General features: G+C 45.1%; 1 protein-coding gene across 2 annotated transcripts in view; it reads right to left on the reverse strand.

Annotated features, from left to right (window-relative positions):
• Positions 1-15,079, reverse strand: part of scaf4a (SR-related CTD-associated factor 4a) — a 133,895-nt gene extending 118,816 nt beyond the window's left edge. For both annotated transcript variants that reach the window (XM_068040539.1, XM_068040537.1), the window contains exon 1: positions 14,892-15,079. In XM_068040539.1, coding sequence (XP_067896640.1) covers positions 14,892-14,921 — 30 coding nt within the window. In that variant the 5' untranslated portion in view covers positions 14,922-15,079. The remainder of the gene's footprint in view (positions 1-14,891) is intronic.
• Between the last annotated feature and the right edge of the window lie 9,362 nt (positions 15,080-24,441).

Consider the following 24,441-nt stretch of genomic DNA (forward strand, 5'->3'; position numbering starts at 1 on the left):
TTCTGCCATATCGTCACTGTGGCTACAAGAGCAGCACAGATGCTGGGTACTTTACACCAAGTGGTTCACTTCCTAATCCCTCAAAATATCTCCAAGATTCAAATCAGGAGTGTGACGAATAGACGTAGATATAACACACAGCAAGAGAGCAGGTCACTTTTTCAGTACCCTTGCCGTTTAGTTCAATATCAACTCCTCCATCATTGGTGCACTGTGGCTGCAGTACGTATGACCTTCAGAATACACAACTGCCCAAAGCTACTTTGACAGCACCTCCTCATCACACACCATTCTGGCGTAACAGAGATCTCTGTTTGTTCATTGCTGCTCAAAGAACCATAAGCAGAAGGATCACAATGATTCATGGAGGACCGCCATCACCTTCTCAAGACAACTAGGGATGGAAAATAAATGCAGCATTGTTAGCATCAGCCTCATCCCAAGAACAAATGTGAAAAATAGTGTCACAAAAGTATTTAAAAAAACTTTCACTGTAATCTTTGTCAATAATGATCCCTTACCATCAAGCATTGTAATGCACAATGGCCATGACATATGGTTACACATTTAAAAAAAAGTTACATTTATGGCACAGAAGGGAAGCAATTTGGTCCATTGAACATACATTGATTTTGTCTATTCGAATCCCATTCCCAGCCCTTTCTTCATATCCTATTAAGTTCTTCCTTTCCAAATAGTTAGCAAATTCCCTTGTAAATATGATAGTGTCTGCCTCAATGATTATTTGTGGTAAAGCAGACCATGTTCTACTAACACTGAGAAAAATGTCTTCTCACTTTATTCTTCTAGCAATATTCCTAAATCCATGCTCCCTTGTTTCTCTTCGCCAGTGAATCGGGAATAATATCAGCATTAACCATATCATTTTTTTTTGCAACCCTCCATTAGGTCATGTCTTAACCTCTTTCGTTGAAAAAAAACCCAATTTTTTAAGCCTTTCTTCACAACTAAGGCCCAGCTCCTAATATAAATGTATGGAACTTTTGCAATACCCTTTCCATAAGCTGATATTCCAATAATAGGGAGTTTAGAACTTTACGCAATTCTACAACAGTTTCCCAATCAATAGTTTGTATAAAGTATTCACTAAACAGTCAAATTATTTACATAATAAAAGCAAAATACTGCGCATGCTGGAAATCTGAAATAAAAACAAGAAATGCTGGAACCACTCAGCAGGAACTGTTCCGAAGAAGGGTCACTGACCCGAAACGTTAACTCTGCTTCTCTTTCCACAGATGCTGCCAGACCTGCTGAGTGGTTCCAGCATTTCTTGTTTTTATTTCAAAATATTTACACGCTGTTGCCATATTTCCAAACACCACAAAACGCTTATAATTTAATTCTTTTAAATAATGCAATCATCTGGGCCCTGAATACATTTGCAAATATTAAGACGGTCATGCATACTTTTATCTAAACATTCCTTTCAAATCATAATTCCTTTCTATAAACCTCAATATTAAATTAGTGATTGCATGCAAGTCTCCGTGGTATACAACTTCAACTAAAATTTGCATACATCTTAGATACGTACAACTCTTCTCCCTTTTCCTGCTTTCTCTCCCTTACCACCACCTTTTCTTATATCTACATAATCACTATCATTGGCACTCTTCTTCTTGAAGTGTTATAGACATTGGTAGACAGAGGACTCATAAAATGACGAACATATTGTGAAGCTCCAGCCCTAACAAGAAACAAAGAAACAAAAATTAACAAGACAGAATTGCAAAGAAGTGTGACTGACTATCTTGAATCTTTTTCTGAGTAGTCCGAACCCCATAACAGCAGACCCAACTATACGGCCTCAACACAACAACAAACTAACTTGCGTCAATCTGAAATCTCAGCAGTTTCTACACATGGATTTCGATTCATGCAACGTTGGCACCACCAGTACTGGGACAAGAGATGAACTTCATCCCCAAACCGCGCTGGGACCAGTGTGCTGGCGAATCGTATAACTAAGGCGAGAGAGAGGGATTGAAACTAAATAGTGGAGGGGAAGGGTTCACATGAGGGAAGATTTGGAAAGTTAAAGAGAAATGACAAGGCAATAGTGCAGGTTTACGATATGGGTAATGATAGCCAGGGTATGTCAGGAAGGGACAGAGTGCACAAACGTTAAGAATGCACCAGCAAATAAGGTCAAAGTAGGGAAAATGGTAAAAAGACAGAATTAAAGGCTCCTTATCTAAATGCACGCAGCATACGTAACAAGATGAATGAATTGATAGCATAAATAGAAATAAATGGGCATGATATGATAGCCATTACAGGAGGTGTGAATGCAAGGTGACCAAGACTGGGAACTGAATAGTCAAGGGTATTTGGCATTTCAGAAGGATAGGAAGGAAGGAAAAGGAGATGGGCAGCTCTGTTAATAAAGGATAGAAACACAGAAAACTGGAGCAGGAGTAGGCCATTCGGCCCTGCTCCACCATTCAAAGAAGATCATGGCTGATCATCTAATTCAGTACCCTGTTCCCGCTTTCTCCCCATGTCCCTTGATCCCTTTGGCATTAACATATCTATCTCCTTCTTGAACATATTTAATGACTTGGCCTCCACTGCCTTCTGCAGTAGAGAATTCCACAGAGTACCCTCTGAGTGAGGAAATGTCTCCTCATCTCAGTTCTAAATGGCATACCCCATATCCTGAGACTGTGACCCCTGGTTCTGGACTCCCCAGCCGTCGGGAACATCCTCCCTGCATCTAGCCTGTCTAGTCCTGTTAGAATTTTATAGGTTTCTATGAGATCCCCTCTCATTCTTCTAAACTCTAGTGAATATAGGCCTAGTCGATCCAATCTCTCCTCATACGTCAATCCTGCCACCCCAGGAATCAGCCTAGTAAATCTTCTTTGCACTCTCTCCACGGCAAGAACATCCTTCCTCAGATAAGGAAACCAAAACTGCACACAATACTCCAAATGTGATCTCACCAAGGCCCTGTATAACTGCAGTAAGACATCCTTGCTCCTGTTATCAAATCCTCTTGCAATAAAGGCCAACATACCATTCACCTTCCTAATTGCTTGCTGCACCTGAATGCTTGCTTTCAGCGACTGGTGTACAAGGACACCCAGGTCTCGTTGCACCTCCCCCTTTCTTAATCTATCACCATTCAGATATTCTGCCTTTCTGCTTTTACAACCGTGCATTTGCCCACTCACCCAACTTGTCCAAATCACATTGGAGCCTCTTTGCATCCTCCTCATAGCTCACCTCCCCCCCATCCACCCCCAGCTTTGTGTTGTCTGCAAACTTGGAAATGGTACATTTAGTTCCCTCACCCGAGTCATTAATACATAGCGAATAGCTAGGGCCCAAGCACTGATCCTTGCGGTACCCCATTAGTCATTGCCTGCCACCCAGAAAAAGGCCCATTTATTACTACATTTTCCTGTCAACCAATTCTCAATCCATGCCAGTATATTACCCCCAATCCCATGTGCTTTAATTTTGCACACTAACCTTTTATGTGGGACTTCATCAGAAGCTTTCTGAAAATCCAAATACACCACATTCACTGGTTCTCCCTTATCTAGGCTACTAGTTACTGGAGTCAAAAAACTCCAGTCGATTTGTGAAGCATAATTTCCCTTTCATAAACCCATGCTGACTTTGCCCAATCCCGTTTATGCTTTCCAGGTGTTCTGCTATCACATTCTTTATAAAAGACTCTAGCATTTTCCCCACTACTGATGTAAGGCTCACTGGTCTGTAGTTCCGTTTTTTTCTCTCCCTCCTTTTTTCAATAGTGGGGTTACATTTGCCACCGTCCCATCTGTAGGAACTGCCCCAGAGTCTATAGAATTTTGCAAGATGACTAATGCATCCACTTTTTCCAAGGCCACTTCCTTTAGCACTCTGGGAATTTACTCATACTGATTTCCTTCAGTTCCTCCCTCTCATTAGACCCTTGGTTCCATAACATTTCTGGGAGGTTATCTGTGTCCTCCTTTGTGAAGACAGAACCAAAGTATGTGTTTAATTGTTCTGCCATTTCTTTGTTCCCCATTATTTCCCCCATTTCTGACTGTAAGGGACCTACATTTGTCTTCACATATTTACAGAAGCTTTTACAGTCAGTTTTTGTGTTCCCCGCAAGTTTTCTCTCTCTATTCTCCCCTGCTTAATCAACCTCTTTGTGCTCCTTTGCTGAATTCTAAACTGCTCCCAATCCTCAGACTTGCTGCTTTTTCTGGCAATTTTATATGCCTCATCTTTGGATCTAATACTATCCCTAATTTCTTTTGTAAGCCACGACTGAGCCACCTTTCCGGTTTTATTTTTGCGCCAGACAGGAATGAATAATTGTTGTAATTCATGCACATGCTCTTTAAATATAATTCATTGCCTATCCACTGTCAATCCTTTTAGTAAAGTTCCCCAATCTACCATGACCAACTCATGCCTCATACCTTCATAGTTTCCTTTATTTGGACCCTAGTTTCAGATTCAACTACTTCACTCTCCATCTTACTGGAGAGTGCATGAGTGAGAAATGATCTTGGCTCAGAAGATCAAGATGTGGAGTCAGTTGGGTGGAGATAAGAAATAACAAAGGAAAGTCACTGGCAGGACGAGTTTATAGGCCCTCTAACAGTAGCTATGCTGTAGGAAAGCATAAATTAATAATGGGGGCTTGTAAGAAAGGTACTGCAATAATCGTGGACGGTTTTAAGCTTATCAATTAGATGAATCAAATTGGCAAAGGTCGCCTGGAGTATGAGCTGACAGCGCATTCGGGATAGTTTCTTAGAACAATACATTCTGGAACCAACCAGGGAGCAGACTATTTTAGACCTGGTAATGTGCGATCAGACAGGATTATTAATGACCTCACAGTAAAGGATCCTCTAGGCAAGAGTGATCATTACATAATGAATTTCACATTCCGTTTGAGGGTAAGAAATTTTGTTCCAAAACTAGCATCTTAAACTTAAATAAAGGCAATTGCAAGGATTTGAAGACAAAGTTGGTTACAGTGAACTGGGAAAATAGTTTAAAAGGTAAGACTGTAGAGGAGCAGCGGCAGACGAACTAGCCCTATCGACCCTGCAAAGTCCTCCTTACTAACATCTGGGGGCTTGTGCCAAAGTTGGGAGAGCTGTCCCACAGACTAGTCAAGCAACAGCCTGACATAGTTACATTGATTGAATCATACCTTACAATGTCCTAGACACCGCCATCATCATCCCCGGGTATGTCCTGTCCCACCGGCAGGACAGACCCAGCAGAGGTGTAAGCACAGTGGTATACAGTCGGGTGGGAGATGGCCTGGGAGTCCTCAATATCGACTCCAGAGCCCATGAAGTCTCCTGGCATCAGGTCAAACATGGATAAGAAAACCGCCTGCTCATTACCATCTACCACCCCACCTTGGCTGATGAAACAGTGCTTCTCCATGTTGAACATTACTTGGAGGAAGCAATGAGGGTGGCAAGAGTGCAGAATGTACTCTAGGTGGGGGACTTCAATGTCCATCAAGAGTAGCTCGGTAGCACCACTACTGACCGAGCTGGCAGAGTCCGAAAGGACATAGCTGCTAGACTGAGTCTGCAGCAGGTGGTAAGGGAAGCAACGAGAAACATACTCAACTGCATGCTCACCAATCTGCCCGCCGCAGATGCATCTGTCCATGACAGTATTGTTAGGAGTGACCACCACACAGTCCTTGTGGAGACAAAGTCTGTCCTCACATTGAGGATACCTTCCATCGTGTTGGGTGGCATTGCCACCATGCTAAATGCGATAGATTTCGAACAGATCTAGTTATACAAAACTGGGCATCCATGAGGCGATGTGGGCCACCAGTAGCAGCAGAACTGTAGTCAACCACAATATGTAATCTCACGGCCCAGCATATCCCCCACTTTACCATTACCATCAAGCTGGGGGGGGGGGGGGGGGGATCAACCCTGGTTCAATGAAGAGTGCAGGAAGGCATGTCAGGAGCAGCACCAGGCATACCTCAAAATGAAGTGTCAACCGGGTGAAGCTACAACCCAGGATTACTTGTGTGCCAAACAGCATAAGCAGACTGCGTTAGACAGAGCAAGGTGAACCCTTAACCAACAGATCAGATCTAAGCCCTGCAGTCCTGCCACATCCAGTCATGAATGGTGGACAATTAAACAACTAACAGAAGGAGGTGACTCCACAAATATTCCCATCCTCAATGATGGGGGAGCCCAGCACATCAGTGCGAAAGATAAGACTGAAGCATTTGCAACAATCTTCAGCCAGAATGTCGGAGTGGATGATCTATCTTGGCCTCCTCCTGAAGTCCCCAGCATCACAGATGTCAGTCTTCAGCCAATTCGATTCACCCCGCGTGATATCAAGAAACGACTGAAGGCACTGGATACTGCAAAGGCAATTGGCCCTGACAATATTCCGGCAATAGTACTGAAGACCTGCGCTCCAAAACTTGCCGCGTCCTTAGCCAAGATGTTCCAGTACAGCTACATCACTGGCATCTACCTGGCAATGTGGAAAATTGCCCAGGTATGTCCAGTACACAAAGAAGGATAAATCCAACCCGGCCAATTAGCGCCCCATCATTCTACTTTCGATCATCAGTAAAGTGATGGAAGGTGTCATCGACAGTGCTGTCAAGCGGCACTTGCTTAGCAATAACTTGCTCACTGATGCTCAGTTTGGGTTCCGCCAGGGCCACTCAGCTCCTGACCTCATTACAGCCTTGGTTTAAAAATAGACAAGAGTTGAACTCAAGAGGTGAGGTGAGAGTGATTGCCCCTGACATCAAGGCAGCATTTGACAAAGTATGGCATCAAGAAGTCCTTGCAAAACTGGAGTCTATGGGATTCAGGGGGAAAACTCTCCACTGGTTGGAGTCGTACCTCGCGCAAAGGTAGATAGATGTGTTGTTGGAGGTCAATCATCTGAGCTCCAGGACATCACTGCAGGAGTTCCTCAGGGTAATGCCCGAGGCCCAACCATCTTCAGCTGCTTCATCAATGACCTTCCCTCCATCATAAGGTCAGAAGTGGACATGATTGCACAATGTTCAGCACCATTTGTGACTCCTCAGATACTGAAGCAGTCTGTAGAAATGCAGCAAGACCTGGACAAAATCCAGGCTTCAGCTGAAAAGTGGCAAGTAACATTCGTGCCACACAAGTGCCAGGCAATGACCATCTCCAACAAGAGAATCTAACCATTTCCCCATGACATTCAATGGCATTACGATTGCTGAATCCCCCACTATCAATAGCCTGGGGGTTACCACTGACCAGAAACTGAACTGGAATAGCCAGATAAATACCGTGGCTACAAGAGCAGGTCTGGCTAGGATTCCTGTGGCGAGTAACTCACCTCCTGACTCCCCAAAGCCTGTTCATCTACAAGGCACAAGTCAGGAGTGTGATGGAATACTCTCCACTTGCCTGGATGAGTGCAGCTCCAACACTTAAGGAACTCGACACCATCCATGACAAAGCAGCCCGCTTGACTGGCACCCCATCCGCAAACATTCACTCCCTCCACCACCGATGCACAATGGCAGCAGTGTGTACCATCTACACGATGCACTGCAGCAACTCACCAAGGCTCCTTCGACAGCACCTTCCAAACCCGCGACCTCTACCACCTAGAAGGACAAGAGCAGCAGAAGCATGGGAACACCACCTGCAGGTTCTTGTCCAAGCCACATACCATACTGACTTGGAACTATATCACCGTTCCTTCAGTCACTGGGTCAAAATCCTGGAACTCCCTTCCTAACAGCACTGTGGGTGTACCTACCCCACATGGAGTGCAGCGGTTCAAGAAGTCATCTCACCGCCCCCTTCTCATGGACAATTAGGGATGGGCAATAAATGCTGGCCTGTCCAGTGGTACCCACATCCCCATAAACAAATTTTAAAAAAGACATTTAAGGAGATATTTCTTTACTCTCAACAAAGATGCATTCCATTGAGACTCAGAAGGATATACCATCTGTGGCTAATTAAGGAAGTTAAGAACTGAAAGAAATGGCATATAATTCTGTGAATGGTAGTGGCAGGCCAGAAACATACGAATATACGAATTAGGAACAAGAATAGGCCCTTCGAGCCTGCTCCGCCATTCAATAAGTTCATGGCTGAACTGATTACTCCACATTTCCAACTACCCCTGATAACCTTACACCCCAAACCAAAGGATGGCTAAAAATCAAAGGGGAGAAATTAGAGAGTAAACTAGCAAGAAATATAAAAACAGACAGCAAGGGCTTCAACAAGTATATAAAAAGGAAGAGAGAAGCTAAAGCAAGCATTGGTCCCTTAGAGGACGAGACTTGGGAAATTAATAGGAAACAAGAAAACGGCAGAAATAAAAACCTTTGAAAGGTCACAGACCTGAAGCATTTATTCCATTTCTCTCTCTACAGATGCTGCCTGACTTAATTATTTCTAGCACTTTGTTTTTATTAAGGATATAGCAGAGACTTTGAACAAGTATTCTGCATCTGTCTTCAGAGAAGACACAAAAAGCAGCCCAAGAATAGCAGAAAATCAAGGGGGGAAAAGGAGGGAACTTCAAACAATCACTATGAGAAAAAGTACAAGGAAAACTAATGGGACAAAAGGCTGACAAATCCCCTTGCCCTGATGGCCTGCATCCCAAGGTCTTAAAAGAAGTGGCTGCAGAGCTAGTGGTGCTTGCAATCTTCCAAAAATCCCTAGATTCTGGAAAGGACCCAGCGAACTGGAAAGCCGCAAATTAACACCACTATTCAAGAAAGGAGGGAGACAGAAGGCAGAAAATTATAGGCCAGTTAGCCAAAACTCCATCATTGGGAAAACATGAGAATCCATTAAGGAAGTAGTAGCAGGACATTTAGAAAATCAGAATACAATCAAGCAAAGTCAACATGGTTTTCTGAAAAGGAAATAGTGTATAACTAATTTATTAATTAGAGTTCTTTGAGGATGTAACAAGCAGGGCGGATAAAGGGGAAACCAGCAGATGTCGTGTATTCGGATTTCCCAAAGGCATTTGATAAGATGCCACATGAAAGGTTACTGCACAAAATAACAGCTCACGGTGGTGGGAGTAATAGATTAGCATGGATAGAGGATTGGCTATCTAACAGGAAACAGAGATTAGGGATAAATGAGGCATTTTCAGGTTGGCAAACTGCAACTAATGGAGTGCCAAAGAGATCAGTGCTGGGGCTTCAACTATTTCCGATCTATATTAATGACTTGGATGAAGGGACCAAGTATATTGTAGCTAAATTTGCTAACGATACAAAGATTGATAGGAAAGTAAGTTGCGAGGAAGACACAAAGAGTCTGCAAAGGGATATAGATAGGTTAAATGAGTGGGCAAAAATTTTGCAGATGGAGTATGAGAGAAAAATGTGAGGTTGTCCACTTGGCAGGAAGAATAGAAAAGCAGGATATTATTTAAATTGAGAGACTGCAGAATGCTATACTACAAAGGGATCTGTACATGAATCACAAAAAGTTAGCGAACAGGTACAGCAGGTGATTAGGAAGGCAAATTAAATATTGGCCTTTATTGCAAGGGGAATGGAGTACAAAAGCAGGGAAGTTTTGCTCCAACTGTACAGGGCATTGGCAAGACTGTACCTGGAATAACATGTAGTTTTGGTCTCCTTACTGAAGGGATATACTTGCATTGGAAGCAGTTCAGGGAAGGTTCGCTCGGCTGATCCCTGGGATCTAGGGGTTGTCTAATGAGGAAAGGTTGGGCCAATACTCATTGGAGTTTAGAGAATGAGGGGTTTTGGGCCCCAGTGATCAGTGTTGCTTTTTCTGATATAAATGACCTGGACCTTGGTGCACAGGGTACAATTTCAAAATTTGCAGATGATACGAAACTTGGAAGCATTGTGAACTGTGAGGAGGATAGTATAGAACTTCAAAAGGACGTAGACAAGTTAGTGGAATGGGGCAGACAGGTGGCAGATGAAGTTCAATGCAGAGAAATGTGAAGTGATTCATTTTGGTAGAAGGAACATGGGGAGACATTATAGAATAAAGGGTACAATTCTAAAGGGGATACAGCAGCAGAGGGGCCTAGGTGCATAAGTCATTGAAGGTGGCAGGACAGGTTGAGAGAGCAGTTAATAAAGCATACAATATCCTGGGCTTTATTAATACAGGCATAGACTACAAGAGCAAGGAAGTTATGTTGAACTTGTATAAGACACTAGTTCGGCCTCAGCTGGAGTACTGCATCCAATTCTGGGCGCTGCACTTGAGGAAAGACATGAGGGCGCTGGAGAGAGTACAGAAAAAATTTCCAAGAATGGTTCCAGGGATGAGGAACTTCAGTTATGAAGACAGATTGGAGAAGTTAGGACTGTTTTCCTTGAAGAGAAGGCCGAGAGGTGATTTGATGGAGGTATTCAAAATCATGAGGGGTCTGGACAGAGTAGATACAGAGAAACTGTGCCCACTCGTAAAAGGATCGAGAACTTTGGTAAGAGAAGCAAAAGTGACATGAGGAAAAACTTTTTCATGCAGCGAGTGGTTAAGGTCTGGAATGCGCTGCCTGAGAAAGTGGTGGAGGCAGGTTCAATTGAAGCATTCAAAGGGGAATCAGACAATTATATGAAAAGGAAGAATGTGCAGGGTTACGGGGAAAAGGCAGGGTAATGGAACTGAGGGAGCTGCTCTTTCAGAGAGCCGGTGTGGACACGATGGGCCAAATGGCCTCCTTCTGCGCTGTAACGATTCTGTGAAACATATAAGATTCAGAGGGGGCTTGACAGGGTAGATGCTGAGATGATGTTTCCCCATTTAAGTCGGAGATGAGGAGGAATATCTTCTCTCAGAGGGTCGTTAATCTTTGGAATTCTCTTCCCCCAGAGAGTGATGGAGGCTGGGTCATTGAATATATTCAAGGCTGTGTTAAACAGATTTTTGATCTACAAAGTGAGTCAAGGGCTACGGGGTGCCAGCAGGAAAGTGGAGTTAAGGCCACAATCAGATCTGCCATGATCTTATTGAATGGCGGAGCAGGCTTGAAGGGCTTAATGGCCTACTCCTGTCCTATTTCTTATGATCTTATGAATGGTAGAAAATGGACTGCACATGCTGAATGATAGGTTCCCTCTCCACCACCAAATTGCTAAAACAGGAATTTCTCTGAAGCCACTGTATGAATAAGTGAAAAACATCTGTGGTATTGCAGTGTTGAAAATATAAAACTTTGAGACTGATGAGGGGAGATCCACCATTAATGAAAGCAAAAAAGAGCAAAGAGAAAAACGCAATTGAGTTTGTCCCTTTGAAGTAAAATCAGAAGGCAGCTATTAGAACCTTGGATAGAGCTACAGGACACTGAATTGAAAGAAATTCAGAATATCAGCACTACTTTGAAGCAACAGTGCAAGCCCGTGTCAAAATGCTTTTATTAAGAACAAAGCTGCTGAGTTACCTAACTGCTAAAAATATTTTAAAACAAACATTATGCGTGGATCACACTGTGATTACCAGCAATGGGAATTCATTGATTACTCTTAAGATGGCTGTACAATAACACTCCAGTGGCAAACCATCATTTCAGCTGACATGAAATGACTACAAGGCATAATACACTAGTTTCACAATTACAAAAGGAAAAAGGCCAAACAGCCCATCTTAGCATGTTGAGAGAGGGACCAGAATACCCCACCACTTTAACATTAAATTATTAAATGATTCCATGGTGTTTGCTTCCAGAACTCTATCTGGAAGGCTAAGCCACACATTGATCACATCTTTTCTGATTAGACCTAAACTTGTTTTTATTTTGAAAATCAGACCCCCAATTGAATTTGAAGTAATATTTACAGTTAACCTTTTCTATAACCTTAATAAGATTACCTCTCAGATGCGTCCTTTCAAATTCCTCCTTTCCCTCATACTCATGCCACTCACACCAAAGAATCACCATCAATGGCTTTTCTTCCCACTCCATATCTTTATGTCTGATACCCCCCAAGGTTCCATCCTTGGCCCCCTATTTTTCATCTACATTCTGCCCTCAGCAACATCATCCGAAAACATTGCCAGTTTCCATAATGCATGCTGACTACACCCAGCGCTACCTCACCACCAACTATCTCGACCTTTCTCCACTGTCTCTGAAATGTCAGATTCCACATCCGATATCAAGTACTGGCCGAGCAGAAATTTCTTCCAACCAAATATTGCGAAGACCAACGCCATTGCCTTCAGTCCCCATCACAAACGCTGCTCCACTGACGTCTTCCCACTCCCTAACAACTGTGAGGCTGAACCAAACCGTTTGCAATCTCACTGGCACTTCTGACCCAGAGAGGAGGTTCCAACCATATAATCCAAAACCTTGCTTCTCTTTTCATAACTCATGACAAATTCCATTCACTATCACTCCTGGGCTCACTACCCTACATTGCCTCCCGGTTAAGCAACATCTCAATTTTAAAATACTCATCTTTATTTTTAAATACCTCCATAGCCTCGCCCCTCTCTCCCTCTAATCTCCTTCTATGTCATAAATGACTATGACACTAACATTCCTGTGAAGCACCTTGGGATGTTTAACTACGTTATAAATGTTGCATAAATACAAGTTATCATCCTAGTAGCTCTTCTCTGAACTGCCTCTAGCACTTGAATTTCTCACTTTTTATAGATCAGGACTGGAATATAACATTCAAAGTGCAGTATGGCTGCAGCACAAATTTGATATGACATTTTTCTTTTTATCTAGTTACAGGATGTGGGTTTCACTGGCAAAGCCAGCAATTGTTGCCCATCTCTAACTGCCCTTGAAGCCACCTTCTTGAAAGTAGCTTACTAGCCCATTTCAGAGGATAGTTAAGCTCAATCACATTGTTATGGGTCTGGAATCGCATGTCGACTGCGCAGTGGAAGATTTCCTTCTCTAAAGGGCAATAGTGAACCAGATGGGTCTTTCCAACAACCCAGTAGTTTCATGGTCACCACTGATAATCCCAACTAATTTAATTTAAATTTACCCTCCCCATCCACACCTACCCCGCCCCCTAAAATCCACGATGATGAGCTCATGTCTTTGTATTAGTCCAGAACTCTCGATTTCTGGTCCAGAAACATAACCACTGTTACCGTACCCCATTAACAGTTTTGGCTATTTCGTTCAACATCCAACTGGCTGTAGAATGCTGCTCTTTATTGGTTGGACATGTTGTCATATCGACTGAGACGCTTCGGTCCGCATCTGCTTCTTCTTTAGCTTTCTGAACATCACTCATTACTTTCACTATTTTCTCTTTCCATGTGCGGTTTACACTTTTCTGCGTTAAATTTCACCTACTATTGTGATGAATTTGCACCAAGAAATATCTGGTGAAGCAGTTCCAGCAATGATAATCATAGCACACTGTTGAAAACTTAATCTGGTGCAGCAATATAAGGAAATATATATTTAGAAGTTCTGGTGGTCTTACAAATCTTCATTTTCTAACTGTATAATTTGAAGTGTTCCTTTCATGCCCACTACACTCAAATTAATGTTTTAGAGTGGGGGCAAATATCAGGCATGACATTGGTAATATTGAAATACGTTTAACTTAGCCGAACTTTCTTTTTACTGACATTAAATTGAAAAGAAAGTCCTCCCAATATATTTCAACTCATCTTAGCAATACAAGTACTGATTTAATATGCATTATTCCGTCCATTTTATAGTACCAGCTTCCTACTGAATTATCAAACCTATACACGGATCGCTAATAGAAATAACTGTAAGCCATCCATACCACCTTACTGTCAAAGGGATTTTAATTAGGGAAGAAATCTGGAAATGCTTTTGAATATCCAGCCTTTCCCTCTCAACAATGATGCTGCCCAAACCAACAAGGGAAGTATGAGACTTAATGCCAACTTAGAACATAGAACATTACAGCGCAGTGATGTTGCGCCAACTTAAACATAATGCTTTGATACTATTCCACTATTTCAAACTATAAATTTCAACGAATTTTGACTTCAATGGAATATCGGAAAACTAAATCGTCTCAAATTTTAAACACAAAAACTAGAGTGAAATACTGGTTTTACAAAGGTTCTTCCATTCCTACCAAATATTATTGATTAATAACCATGCGAGAATGTGTTACTGGTCGTAATGCAGTAAACCAGCCTTCAAACAACGACGCGTTTAAACTAACAAACGATATATATGGTAGAGGAACAAACCAACTGAACAAAAACACTGCTGGCTTTATCATTGATAAAAGCCAAAGTATGCGAATAAGGAGCGATAGCGCGATTTGGCGCGACGCTCCAGCAGGCAAACTGTAGGCCCGCGATCTAGCGTCTAACCGGGTAGGGTAGGGGGGCGGCATTGTCCTCTCTCCTCAGCCTGACATTACTCAACCTCGCCCGGGATTTCACCACAAAACAAGACATCACAATAAGAAACCCCATCCTGTTTAGCCGCAAGCACAGCGCTTATCTGCACTGCTGCATTGCAAAGCCCCAGTCGCGACCCGAGTCCCTCGCCCCCCACCTCCACCCCACACACAGGTCAGGCTGCCTGCCTGGAGCGTGACACGGGAGCTTCAATAGAAGAGCGCAACCGCCGCACACCAGGCCCGCCCGGCCGCCATGGCGCACCGCGCCGCCTCCATCTTCTGATTGTTCACAAGCATCGGGCCTACACCAACTCCTCCATAGTCACGGCTTGTCGCGGCCCAGTGCGAGCCTGTGTGTGGGAGGGAGAGAAGGAATGGAAAATAAAGTTCAGGCCGCCGGTTCGGCAGTGTCGTCTGACATTCGGCCCGCTTCCTTCCAAAGCTTGCAGAGGGGAGGCTGCTGGAGGAGGAGAAAAGAGAAAAGGCCATCCGAGCGGCTCCTGCTCTCACTCACCTCATCGTTAAAGGCGTTAACGGCTTCCATGCTGTCGGTGCCTGAGTGTCGCTGTGCTCTCCTTTTGTCGGAGGTCCGCAGTCTGGTGCGCTAATTGCGGCTCAGCTCCCGCTCGGTGCTCACCTCCAAAGCGGCTCCACACGCGCCTCAATCAACATGGCGGCAACTGCACAACATCGCCGCACTGCCTTGTGGGAGTATGTCTGGGACAGGCGCCGGCAACCGTTCGCGAGGCGGCCAAATGCGCTTGCGACGTTTGGCAGCCGTGCGAGAGAGGCGCATGTATGCACGCGGAGGTTCGGCAACTGTGCGCGAGGGAACGGAGTGCGCATGCGGAGTCCGGCAACTGTATTCGTGGAGATTGGGGGGTGGGGGGCAAGCGCTGGGGAAGTCAACTCCATTGGTATAGACTTTATTTCCCCGTTTACTGATATCACAGGATCACACATAGTACATGAATATTATTCTCATAATAACCCCAATTACCTTCGAAGTTTGACAAGAATGCTGTTAACTTCCTGATTTCATATTTTTGTATCTCTTCGTGTTACCCCTGAGAATGTTCTGCAGCTGGAGCCAAGTCCTTGGCATCATGGGTGGCTCAGGGTTGGGGAGGTGGGTGCAGGAGGAAGTTTGGGAAAGCAATAGTTAGGGAAGCAGACAGGCGTTTCTGCAGCCCTAGACATAATTCCAGGATGATAAGTTGCCTCCCTGTTGCCAGGATCCAGGATGTCACCGAGCAGCTGCAGAATTGGGGGGTGGGGGGAGTGGGGGAAGGGTGAACAGCCAGAATTCATGCTCCGTATCAATACCAACTACATAAGTAGAGTGGGGAGAGGTCCTGCAGGCAGAGTTTGGGGAACTAGGAAACAGATTAATAAGCAGGACCTGAAAGGTAGTAATCTCCACATTACTCAGTGCCATGCGCTGCTAAGTATAGAAATAGGAAGATAGACAGGATGGCTGGAGAGATGGGGCAGGAGGGAGGGCTTTAGATTCCTGGGACCTGTGGAGGCGAGATGAGTTGCGCCTCAACAGAGCCAGTATCAATGTCCTCGTGGGGCTGGTTTGCTTGTGCTGTAGGAGAGAGTTTAAACTAATTTGACAGGGGGAGGGAAACCAGGATGTAGAAAGGAGAAACAAGGTGCACAACATATTGGCAGAGACAGATAACGCTAGAGTAAGATATAGGTTTTTTTTACGGGATGTGGGCATTCTTTCATGGGATGTGGGCATCACTGGCAAGGCCAGCATTTGTTGTCCATCCCTAATTGCACTTGAACTGAGTGGCTTGCTAAGCGATATCAGAGGATAGTTAAAAGTCAACCACATTGCTGTGAGTCTGGAGTCACCTAGGCCAGACCAGGTAAGGACGGTACATATCCTTCCCTAAAGGACATTAGTGAACCAGATGGGCTTTTTTGACAATTGATGATGGCACCATTACTGAGACTAGCTTTCAATTCCAGATTATTTTTAATTACTTGAATTTATATTCCACCAGGAGCTTCCAGTGACATTAAAGGCCCACGCGGGTGGCACAGGCCACACATGATCTGGGGAATGTTGGGCTCAACCATTGCTTTACTCACTCTCCATAACTTCCACACCTGGCTCTCCCTCAGCAAAAGGCTGTCCAGCCATGATCCATCCGATCTCCATCACCATGGAGATGAAAGGCACTCCGCCTCCAATTCCCTAGCACTTTGACCGCGCTATTCCTGCAAGCACAGACATATGCAGTGTCACTCCTTGTCTCATGGCCCATCTGTGCTGGCCACTCTGAGGCATTGTAATTGTGCAGCACCGTTCTGCTGGAATGGCAACGGTGACCTGGCCATTCAGCTATCTTGATGCAACCTTCAGTCGTCAGTGAAATTGGGCTTCTAGTGTACATGAACTGGGCAACCCAAGTGGACTTCGCTGCCTGGTGCAACCCCATACATGAGTCTACCACCTGACCACACATTTCATGGTTGCCTTTTCATTCATGCCTTTTCATTCATCCAGTTTGCAACTCGAAAAGCCACTCACCTTTCCAGACCGCAGCAGGTCATTAAATCTCTTCCTGTCCTGGATCCAGTTTCTTGCCATGACCCCTCAGCTGCTCACGATGTCTGCCACCTCCAGCCATGCCTTGTTGGTTAGGCTTGCTGGCTTCCTCCCCCCCCCCACCGCTGCTGGAAACAAGATATTCTGTTCCTTCTGTGACTGCCTGCAGGAGGCCTTCAGGGAGGCATTGCTATATCGTGGAACAATCCTTCCTCGTGCTGAAGCCATTCCTCCTCTGCCTCCGTTGCTGTTGAACCCTACTATTTAGCCTGCATCTTCAGCATGCCTGAATGATGCACAGCTGCCTTTAAAAATGGCACCTCGCTGTGAGCTGCCGGCACTATGACCCACCCTTAGTTGGCCAGCTCCCTGGGAGCCCAGGGCGGCCCTTCAATCACAGAGGGAGAGGGTGGTGTGTCCACACAAGAGATTGAGGAGGCATTGTATTCATGTGTATTCCAGCGCAATTCTGGAGATCCACATGACGCATGGCTGGCATGAAAAGATCTGAATATCCTAACCCCTAAATGTTCTCTCATGCAGGTCATGGCACTTTGGAGGGACCAGCACAGAGACTCCCATGTTGGCGGGTATATGCTCAAGCTTAGATGTAGGGTCACAAGTGGGTGAGAACACCACACATGTTTCCAAGAAGCTGACAGAGGCCACTGACAGTCAGAGGACTATGGGAGGCCAGGCTCATGTTGAGCCCTAGGCTGATGATGTACCTCTGGTGTTGGCAGCACAGAACATGCTACAGCTGCTGTGAGACGATGGAACATCTGGCGGAGCTGCCAGAGGCAATGCATATCCATGAGCAGACAATGTCATCCATGTCATAAATGCTGTCATGTCTCAGATGTGCCCACAGGGCACTCAGAGTGTAGACAGTAATTCCTCAGCCCCTCTGCCAGTGACCTCAGCTCCAGTAGCCACGATGACTGAGGAGGGTCCTGCATCTGTGCAGGAACCGCTCAGCCAGCCAGGGCCTTCCAGATCTCAGACAGCCAGAGGACGCCTCCCAAAGTCATACCAGTCCAGGGGGCAGCACGTTCAGCAGCCTGTCTCCACCTCAGCTACATAGGTGCACACAAAAGTGCATAAAGAAGAGCACCTCGACGCATTTGGGGTTTCACTGGTGTGAAAAATGTGACCTTGTTATTGGTTGTTTGAATAGTGAAAATAAATCGATGTCAAAGTCATTGTTGTAAATCGCTGATGCTTTGATTGCTGCCTTGTCTGATGTCACCTTCACCCTTGCTCCCTCAATGGGGTGCCAGTGTATGGGCAGGCTGCGTTTAGTCAGCATCACAGCTCTGTAAGTGCGTGTGGTGAAGCAGGGAGCTAGGCACTGAGTACGAAAGGAAGGAGGCAACAGGTGGACTACATTGAGGTGAGTCTTTATGGCATTGACTTTGAGAGAGCATCTTGCTGGCAGGAACTGAGTATGTATGAGATTGACCCAAGAATCCCATGCACGTCTCTCCATGCCCCTTGCCTCCAGTTCAAGAGGTTCATCATCCAGTGCTGCCTGCCCAATAGCCTCCTCCATATTCTGCTCATCGGAGGAAGAGTGGCAATCAATCATGTCCTCATGATACAATGCCTCCCCCCTATGCACTGCTAGATTGTGCAGAGCACAGCAGACCACCACAAAACATGAGAGCCATGCTGGGGTATTCACTGGATTGATCAAGGCACCGGAATCTCATCTTCAGCAGCCCAAGGACCTGCTCGATAGTCACTCAGGTGGACCCGTGGCAGACGTTGTACTTCTTCTCTGCAGCAGTGCATGAGTTCCTCACAGTCGTCAGTAGTTATGTCTTCAATGGGTAGCCCATTTCCCCAAGAATCCATTCCTGAAAGTGAGCAGGCAGCTGGATAAGCTGTGGCACCTGTTACTGTTGAAGTATGTAGGCATCATGGCAGCTTCCCGGGAAGCAGACACACCTCTGCAGGATGCACTTTTGGTAGTCGCAGACCAGTTGAACCTTGATGGAATGAGAGTCGTCTTGTTAATGAAGGCCGTTGGCTGATCGGTTGGAGCCTTGATGCAGCCAATGACACCTTGTGCCTGTGGAAATCCAGTGATGGCTCTTAATCCGATGGACCTTTCGGCCTGACTGTCAGGGTTGTCCAGTAGCGCACATAGTCGCTGGCATTAGTCACCTCCTTGATGCAGCGGTGGGCTGCTGCCTGGGAAACTCCAGACATGTCCCCATTGGATCCCTGGAACGACCCTGACATGTAAAATGTTGAGTGCCACACAGATCTTCAGGGCCACTGGCATTGGGCATTGTTACGACCAAAGCAGGAAGAGTGCACTGTTAATTCAGTCCCATTTCTCCACAAGTCACAACATATTCTTTAAATTTCCCACTTGTTGAAACAGTTAATCGGATATACTACTTTTTCCTCCAGAACAGAACACACTAATCAGGTTTCTTTATTGAATAACAAAATTAACAGTTTATTATAAAATAAGAGCAAAATACTGCGGATGCTGGAAATCTGAAACAAAAACAAGAAATGCTGGAATCACTCAGCAGGTCTGGCAGCATCTGTGGAAAGAGAAGCAGAGTTAACGTTTCGGGTCAGTGACCCTTTTTCGGAACTGACAAATATTAGAAAAGTCACAGATTATAAGCAAGTGAGGTGGGGGTGGGGCAAGAGATAACAAAGGAGAAGGTGCAGATTGGACCAGGCCACATATTATAAAATAAGTCTTTACTAGTATTAAAGTAAAACAATAGCACATTGATCAAATTTTTAAATATCCAACATTAAATTTTAAAAAGTCCTTTTTTCTACTTTAACCAATTTTTAAAGTCCCTTTTACCTTAGTCCCTTCACACTCGCATTCACACATATGTATATATTCCTATACATAAAATTGGTTAACCGGGAAAAGTAAAAAAGGATTATTGGATCAGAGCTCTGTTACAAACAAAAAGAGCTTGGGTAGATTACTTGCTCATTTTTTGAAGTAAGCAGCAGATGAGATATATTGTTCCAAAATGGCATACAGTCCAACCTTCTGAGCACACAAATCTTTAGGATCTTTAGAGTCTTCCAGAAACTAGTTCTCTTAAGGCGGTGTTGAAAGTAATTTAGCAGGCCTTCTTGAAATACAGGAAACAGGATGAAGTCACAGTGAACTTCACAGGATCCTTCAAAGATATTGGAAAATGAAGCTGGGTTGTGGTCTTCTGTTCTTTTTTGACTCATTCTCCAGGCTTGACACGTACACTGACTGACAACCAAACAGCTTGGCAGTTTTTGCCCACCCGATGTTCTGTGCCTGCTATGGGGCTTGTCCAATCAAAGGAGAGATGCCAATTTTCTGCCCCTGTTGCTATGGCTTCTGCCTGAAGTCTAGACCGAGCCAGGTGACAAACAATAACACTGTTGCCAATCCAGCCCTCTTGATTAAAAAACATTTATTTAGCTTAACTATAAACTCCTATTTTAAAAAATTATTTTTAACAGAACAGAGTCACTTTCATAACAGTAGCCACAGAAGCTCATAGGTCACAGCTCGTCCTGCAGCATGATGCATAAGTCTATAACGGCCATCCTGGAGAGCCATAGTCTTCGCTGACAATGCCGCTCAGACATTTGCAGGTAGCTGAGATGAGTCTGGTACACTCTCTGTTATGGATAGGCCCTTCTTAGTGCAGCCGGCCACAGTCTATTCGAACATCACCTGCATGCCCAGCTGTTTCCTGGCCTTTCCTCCCTCTGAGACGCTGCTGTGCAACACAGGAATCTATGAGATCCATGAGATCCATGCTAGGTGGTTTCTACCTTTCCCGTGCACTGCCCATGAAGACATGTCCTTGCTTTGGGATCTTCCCCTTGCTACTCCCCTCTGATAATGCCCCTTTGTGCCCACACTTGCACAGAGCCCACCACCTGAGACAGTGCCCATCTTTCAGAGAGCCCACCACCCAGGACAGTGCCCACCCTTGCAGAGAGCCCTCCACCTGGGATAGTGCCCACCTTTGTGGAGAGACTTCCATCTGAAACAGTGCCCAACCATGCAGAGAGCCCACCACCCAGGACAGAGTCACTCATGCAGAGAGACTTCCACCACAGGACGACCATGACCTCCGCTCCCCTCTCTTCCCTTATCCAATGGTCACCATTACTGCATTCCCACAGCAGCACTGAAGCTTTGCCACTACCTTTAAACGGCCAGGGGTCAGAAGGCACGTGATCCCCATGTTCTGTTCACCAAATTGGACACCCCCCATAAAATTCGAGTCAAGCCGATGCAAATACATAGAGTCATAGAGTAATTTGTGGCACAGAAGGAGACCATTCGGCCCATTGAGTCCATGCCAGCTCTCCAAGGAGCTATGCAGTCAGTCCTATTTCCAGGCTCAATCCCCGTAGCCCTGCATGTCTATTTCTCTCAGGTGACCATCCAACTTCCTCTTGAAGCCATTGATCATCTCTGCTTCCACCACCCTTGTGTGCAGCAAGTTCCAAGTCATTACCACCTGCTGCGAAAAAATGTGTTTCCTCATTCCTCCTGCATCTTTTGTCCAAAACTTTCAATTGGTGTCCTCTAGTCCGAGTACTATTTGTTAATGGGAACAATTTTTACTTGTCTAATTTATCTAAGCCTCTCATAATCTTACACATTTCTATTAAATCTCCCCTTGATCTCCTTTGTTCTAAGGAGAACAAATATCAAGAGGTTCTTCATCCTCAAAGGTGTTCAGAAGGCGAGAGAGACAGAGGGAAATGTCCCAACTCCAGAAAAGCATGCAGAATCTGCTCCTGCTGCAGATGGGGGTTGATGTCAAGGAGGATCTCCAAGAGGTGAAGAGCCGGCAGACCTCGTTATTTGCCTTGAAGGCCTCCATGATCATCTTCCGGTCCAGAGTCTATTCCGTTGAACAGGATGAGACGAGCTCACGGTTCTTCTTCCAAATGGTACACAGAGAGAGCTCTGTGATCAGCAGCCTGAAGGAAGACATCATTGAAATCAGAGAGTTGGCAGCTCAGCAGTATCGGCAGCATCACTGGGAGCAGTGGCCACTGCTGGTACTGGAGAGGCCTCCATCCTGCCGCAGGAAAAGGAGATTAGTCCAAGAGAGTGTTAATCGCAGACTAATAGACAGCTCTGTCCAAAAGCACAAACATGAAAAATAAAGTTTAAGGCAGGCACATGGTTAAAAAATAAAATAAAATATAATAATAAAAAAGGCCACTCATGCTCTGAAATTATTGAACTCAATATTGAGTCTGGAAGGCTGTAGAGTGCCTGATTGGCAAATGAGGTGCTGTTCCTCGAGCTTGTATTGAGCTTCACTGAAGCACTGCAGCAGACCAAGGACAGAAATATGGGCATGGGTGCAGGGTGCTGAATTGAAATGGCAGGCAACCAGAAGCTCGGGGTCATTCTTGCGGACCAAGCGGAGGTGTTCACCAAAGTGGTCACCCAATCTGTGTTTGGTCTCCCCAATGTAGAGGAGACCGAATTGTGAGCAGTGAATACAGTAGAGTAATTTGAAAGTATAACTTCAAAAAATTCCAATAGATTTGTCAAATAAGATTTCCCTTCCCTAAATCCATGTTGACTCTGCCAAATCATATTATGATTTTTTAAGTAGATACAGAGAATGCTGGGGATGCTCAGCAGGTCAGGTGGCATCTGTGGAGGGAGAAGCGGGTTTGATGTTTCAGGTCTGTGAGCTGTGGAAGGGTCACAGGCCTGGAGTCTTGTCTCTGCTTCTCTCTCCGCGGATGCTGCCTGACCTGCTGAGTATTTCCAGCACTTTCTGTTTTTATTTCAGATTTCCAGCATCTGCGGTATTTTACTTTTATGATTCCTTAAGTGACCCCTGGTCCTGGACTCCCTCGCCATCAGGAACATCCTTCCTGCATCTAGTCTGTCCAGTCCTGTTAGAATTTTGTAGGTTTCTATGAGATCCCCTCTCATTCTTCTAAACTCTACCGACTACTAGCCTAATCGACCCAATCTCTCTTCATATGTCAGTCCTACCATCCCAGGAGACAGTTTGGTGAACCTTCGTTGCACTCCCTCCATAGCAAGAACATCCTTCCTCAGATAAGGAGACCAAAACTGCACACAATACTCCAGATGTGGTCTCACCAAGGCCTTGTATAGCTGCAGCAAGACATCCTTGTTCCTGTACTTGAATCCTCTCACTTTGCCTTCTTAAATGGATTGAGGGTGGCATTGGATGGGGATATCATGGGAGGGAAGGCATGGGAAGGATTAGATTGAGATTAGATTAGATTAGAGATACAGCACTGAAACAGGCCCTTCGGCCCACCGAGTCTGTGCCGAACATCAACCACCCATTTATACTAATCCTACACTAATCCCATATTCCTACCAAACATCCCCACCTGTCCCTATATTTTCCCTACCACCTACCTATACTAGTGACAATTTATAATGGCCAATTTACCTATCAACCTGCAAGTCTTTTGGCTTGTGGGAGGAAACCGGAGCACCCGGAGAAAACCCACACAGACACAGAGAGAACTTGCAACTCCACACAGGCAGTACCCGGAATTGAACCCGGGTCCCTGGAGCTGTGAGGCTGCGGTGCTAACCACTGCGCCACTGTGCAGTGTTTCAGTGCTGTATCTCTAATCTAATCTAATCTCAATCTAATCCTTCCCATGCCTTCCCTCCCATGATATCCCCATCCAATGCCACCCTCAATCCATTTAAGAAGGCAAATGGTATGGGATGGTGATGGCATGAGATAGAGGGAATGGCATGGGGGTATGGCTAAGATGGTGGAATTGGTTAAGATTAGCAAAATGGAAGGAAATGATTATTATTCAAAAGCTTTTCTTTGTGCTAAAAGTGAAGGTTCACTAGATTAGAATGAAAAAGTTTTGGAAAGGCTGTGATGATGGGGAAGCCAAGTTGGATCTTCCGGGAGAGCAGCGGTCAGGAGCAGACCTGCGGGAGGAACACGGAGTGGGGAGCAGATAAATAAAGGCTGAGGCCCGTTGCCTACAGCACTTACATGCTAAATACCTGTTCAGCAATTGCTGTCCCACCAGGTTGTAATGGAAATGTCGCCTTGGACCTTTCCCGCTGCTGACCAGAACCAACATCACGATACCGGGTTTCCAGTGAAGTGCGTCCCAACCCAATTTTTCCACCACCACCACCACCCCCCACCCCCCCTGTCCTCACGCCTTTAACCTTAATCCTGCTGGCCAGATAAAATTTTGCCCTCTGATTCTATCCCTCTCCCCAGTGCATCAGCAGTCCCTCCTATCAATGCACCCACTCCTTACACCCAGCTGATGAAATATCGAACAACAATGCAAAGAAACTGCTGGACAACAGCAAACTAGTTCACTACAGTTCATTTCAAGATTCAAGACAGTGAATTTGGAAACTAAAACACTTGTGCAAACTGCTACTGCCTGTCTTCTTTGCTTATTTTCCTGTTCTGGCGCTCCTGTGTCGTGCTTCCCAAATGGCTACAGCATG

Source organism: Heterodontus francisci, chromosome 10 (assembly GCF_036365525.1).
Source record: "Heterodontus francisci isolate sHetFra1 chromosome 10, sHetFra1.hap1, whole genome shotgun sequence".
Classification (NCBI taxonomy): domain Eukaryota; kingdom Metazoa; phylum Chordata; class Chondrichthyes; order Heterodontiformes; family Heterodontidae; genus Heterodontus; species Heterodontus francisci.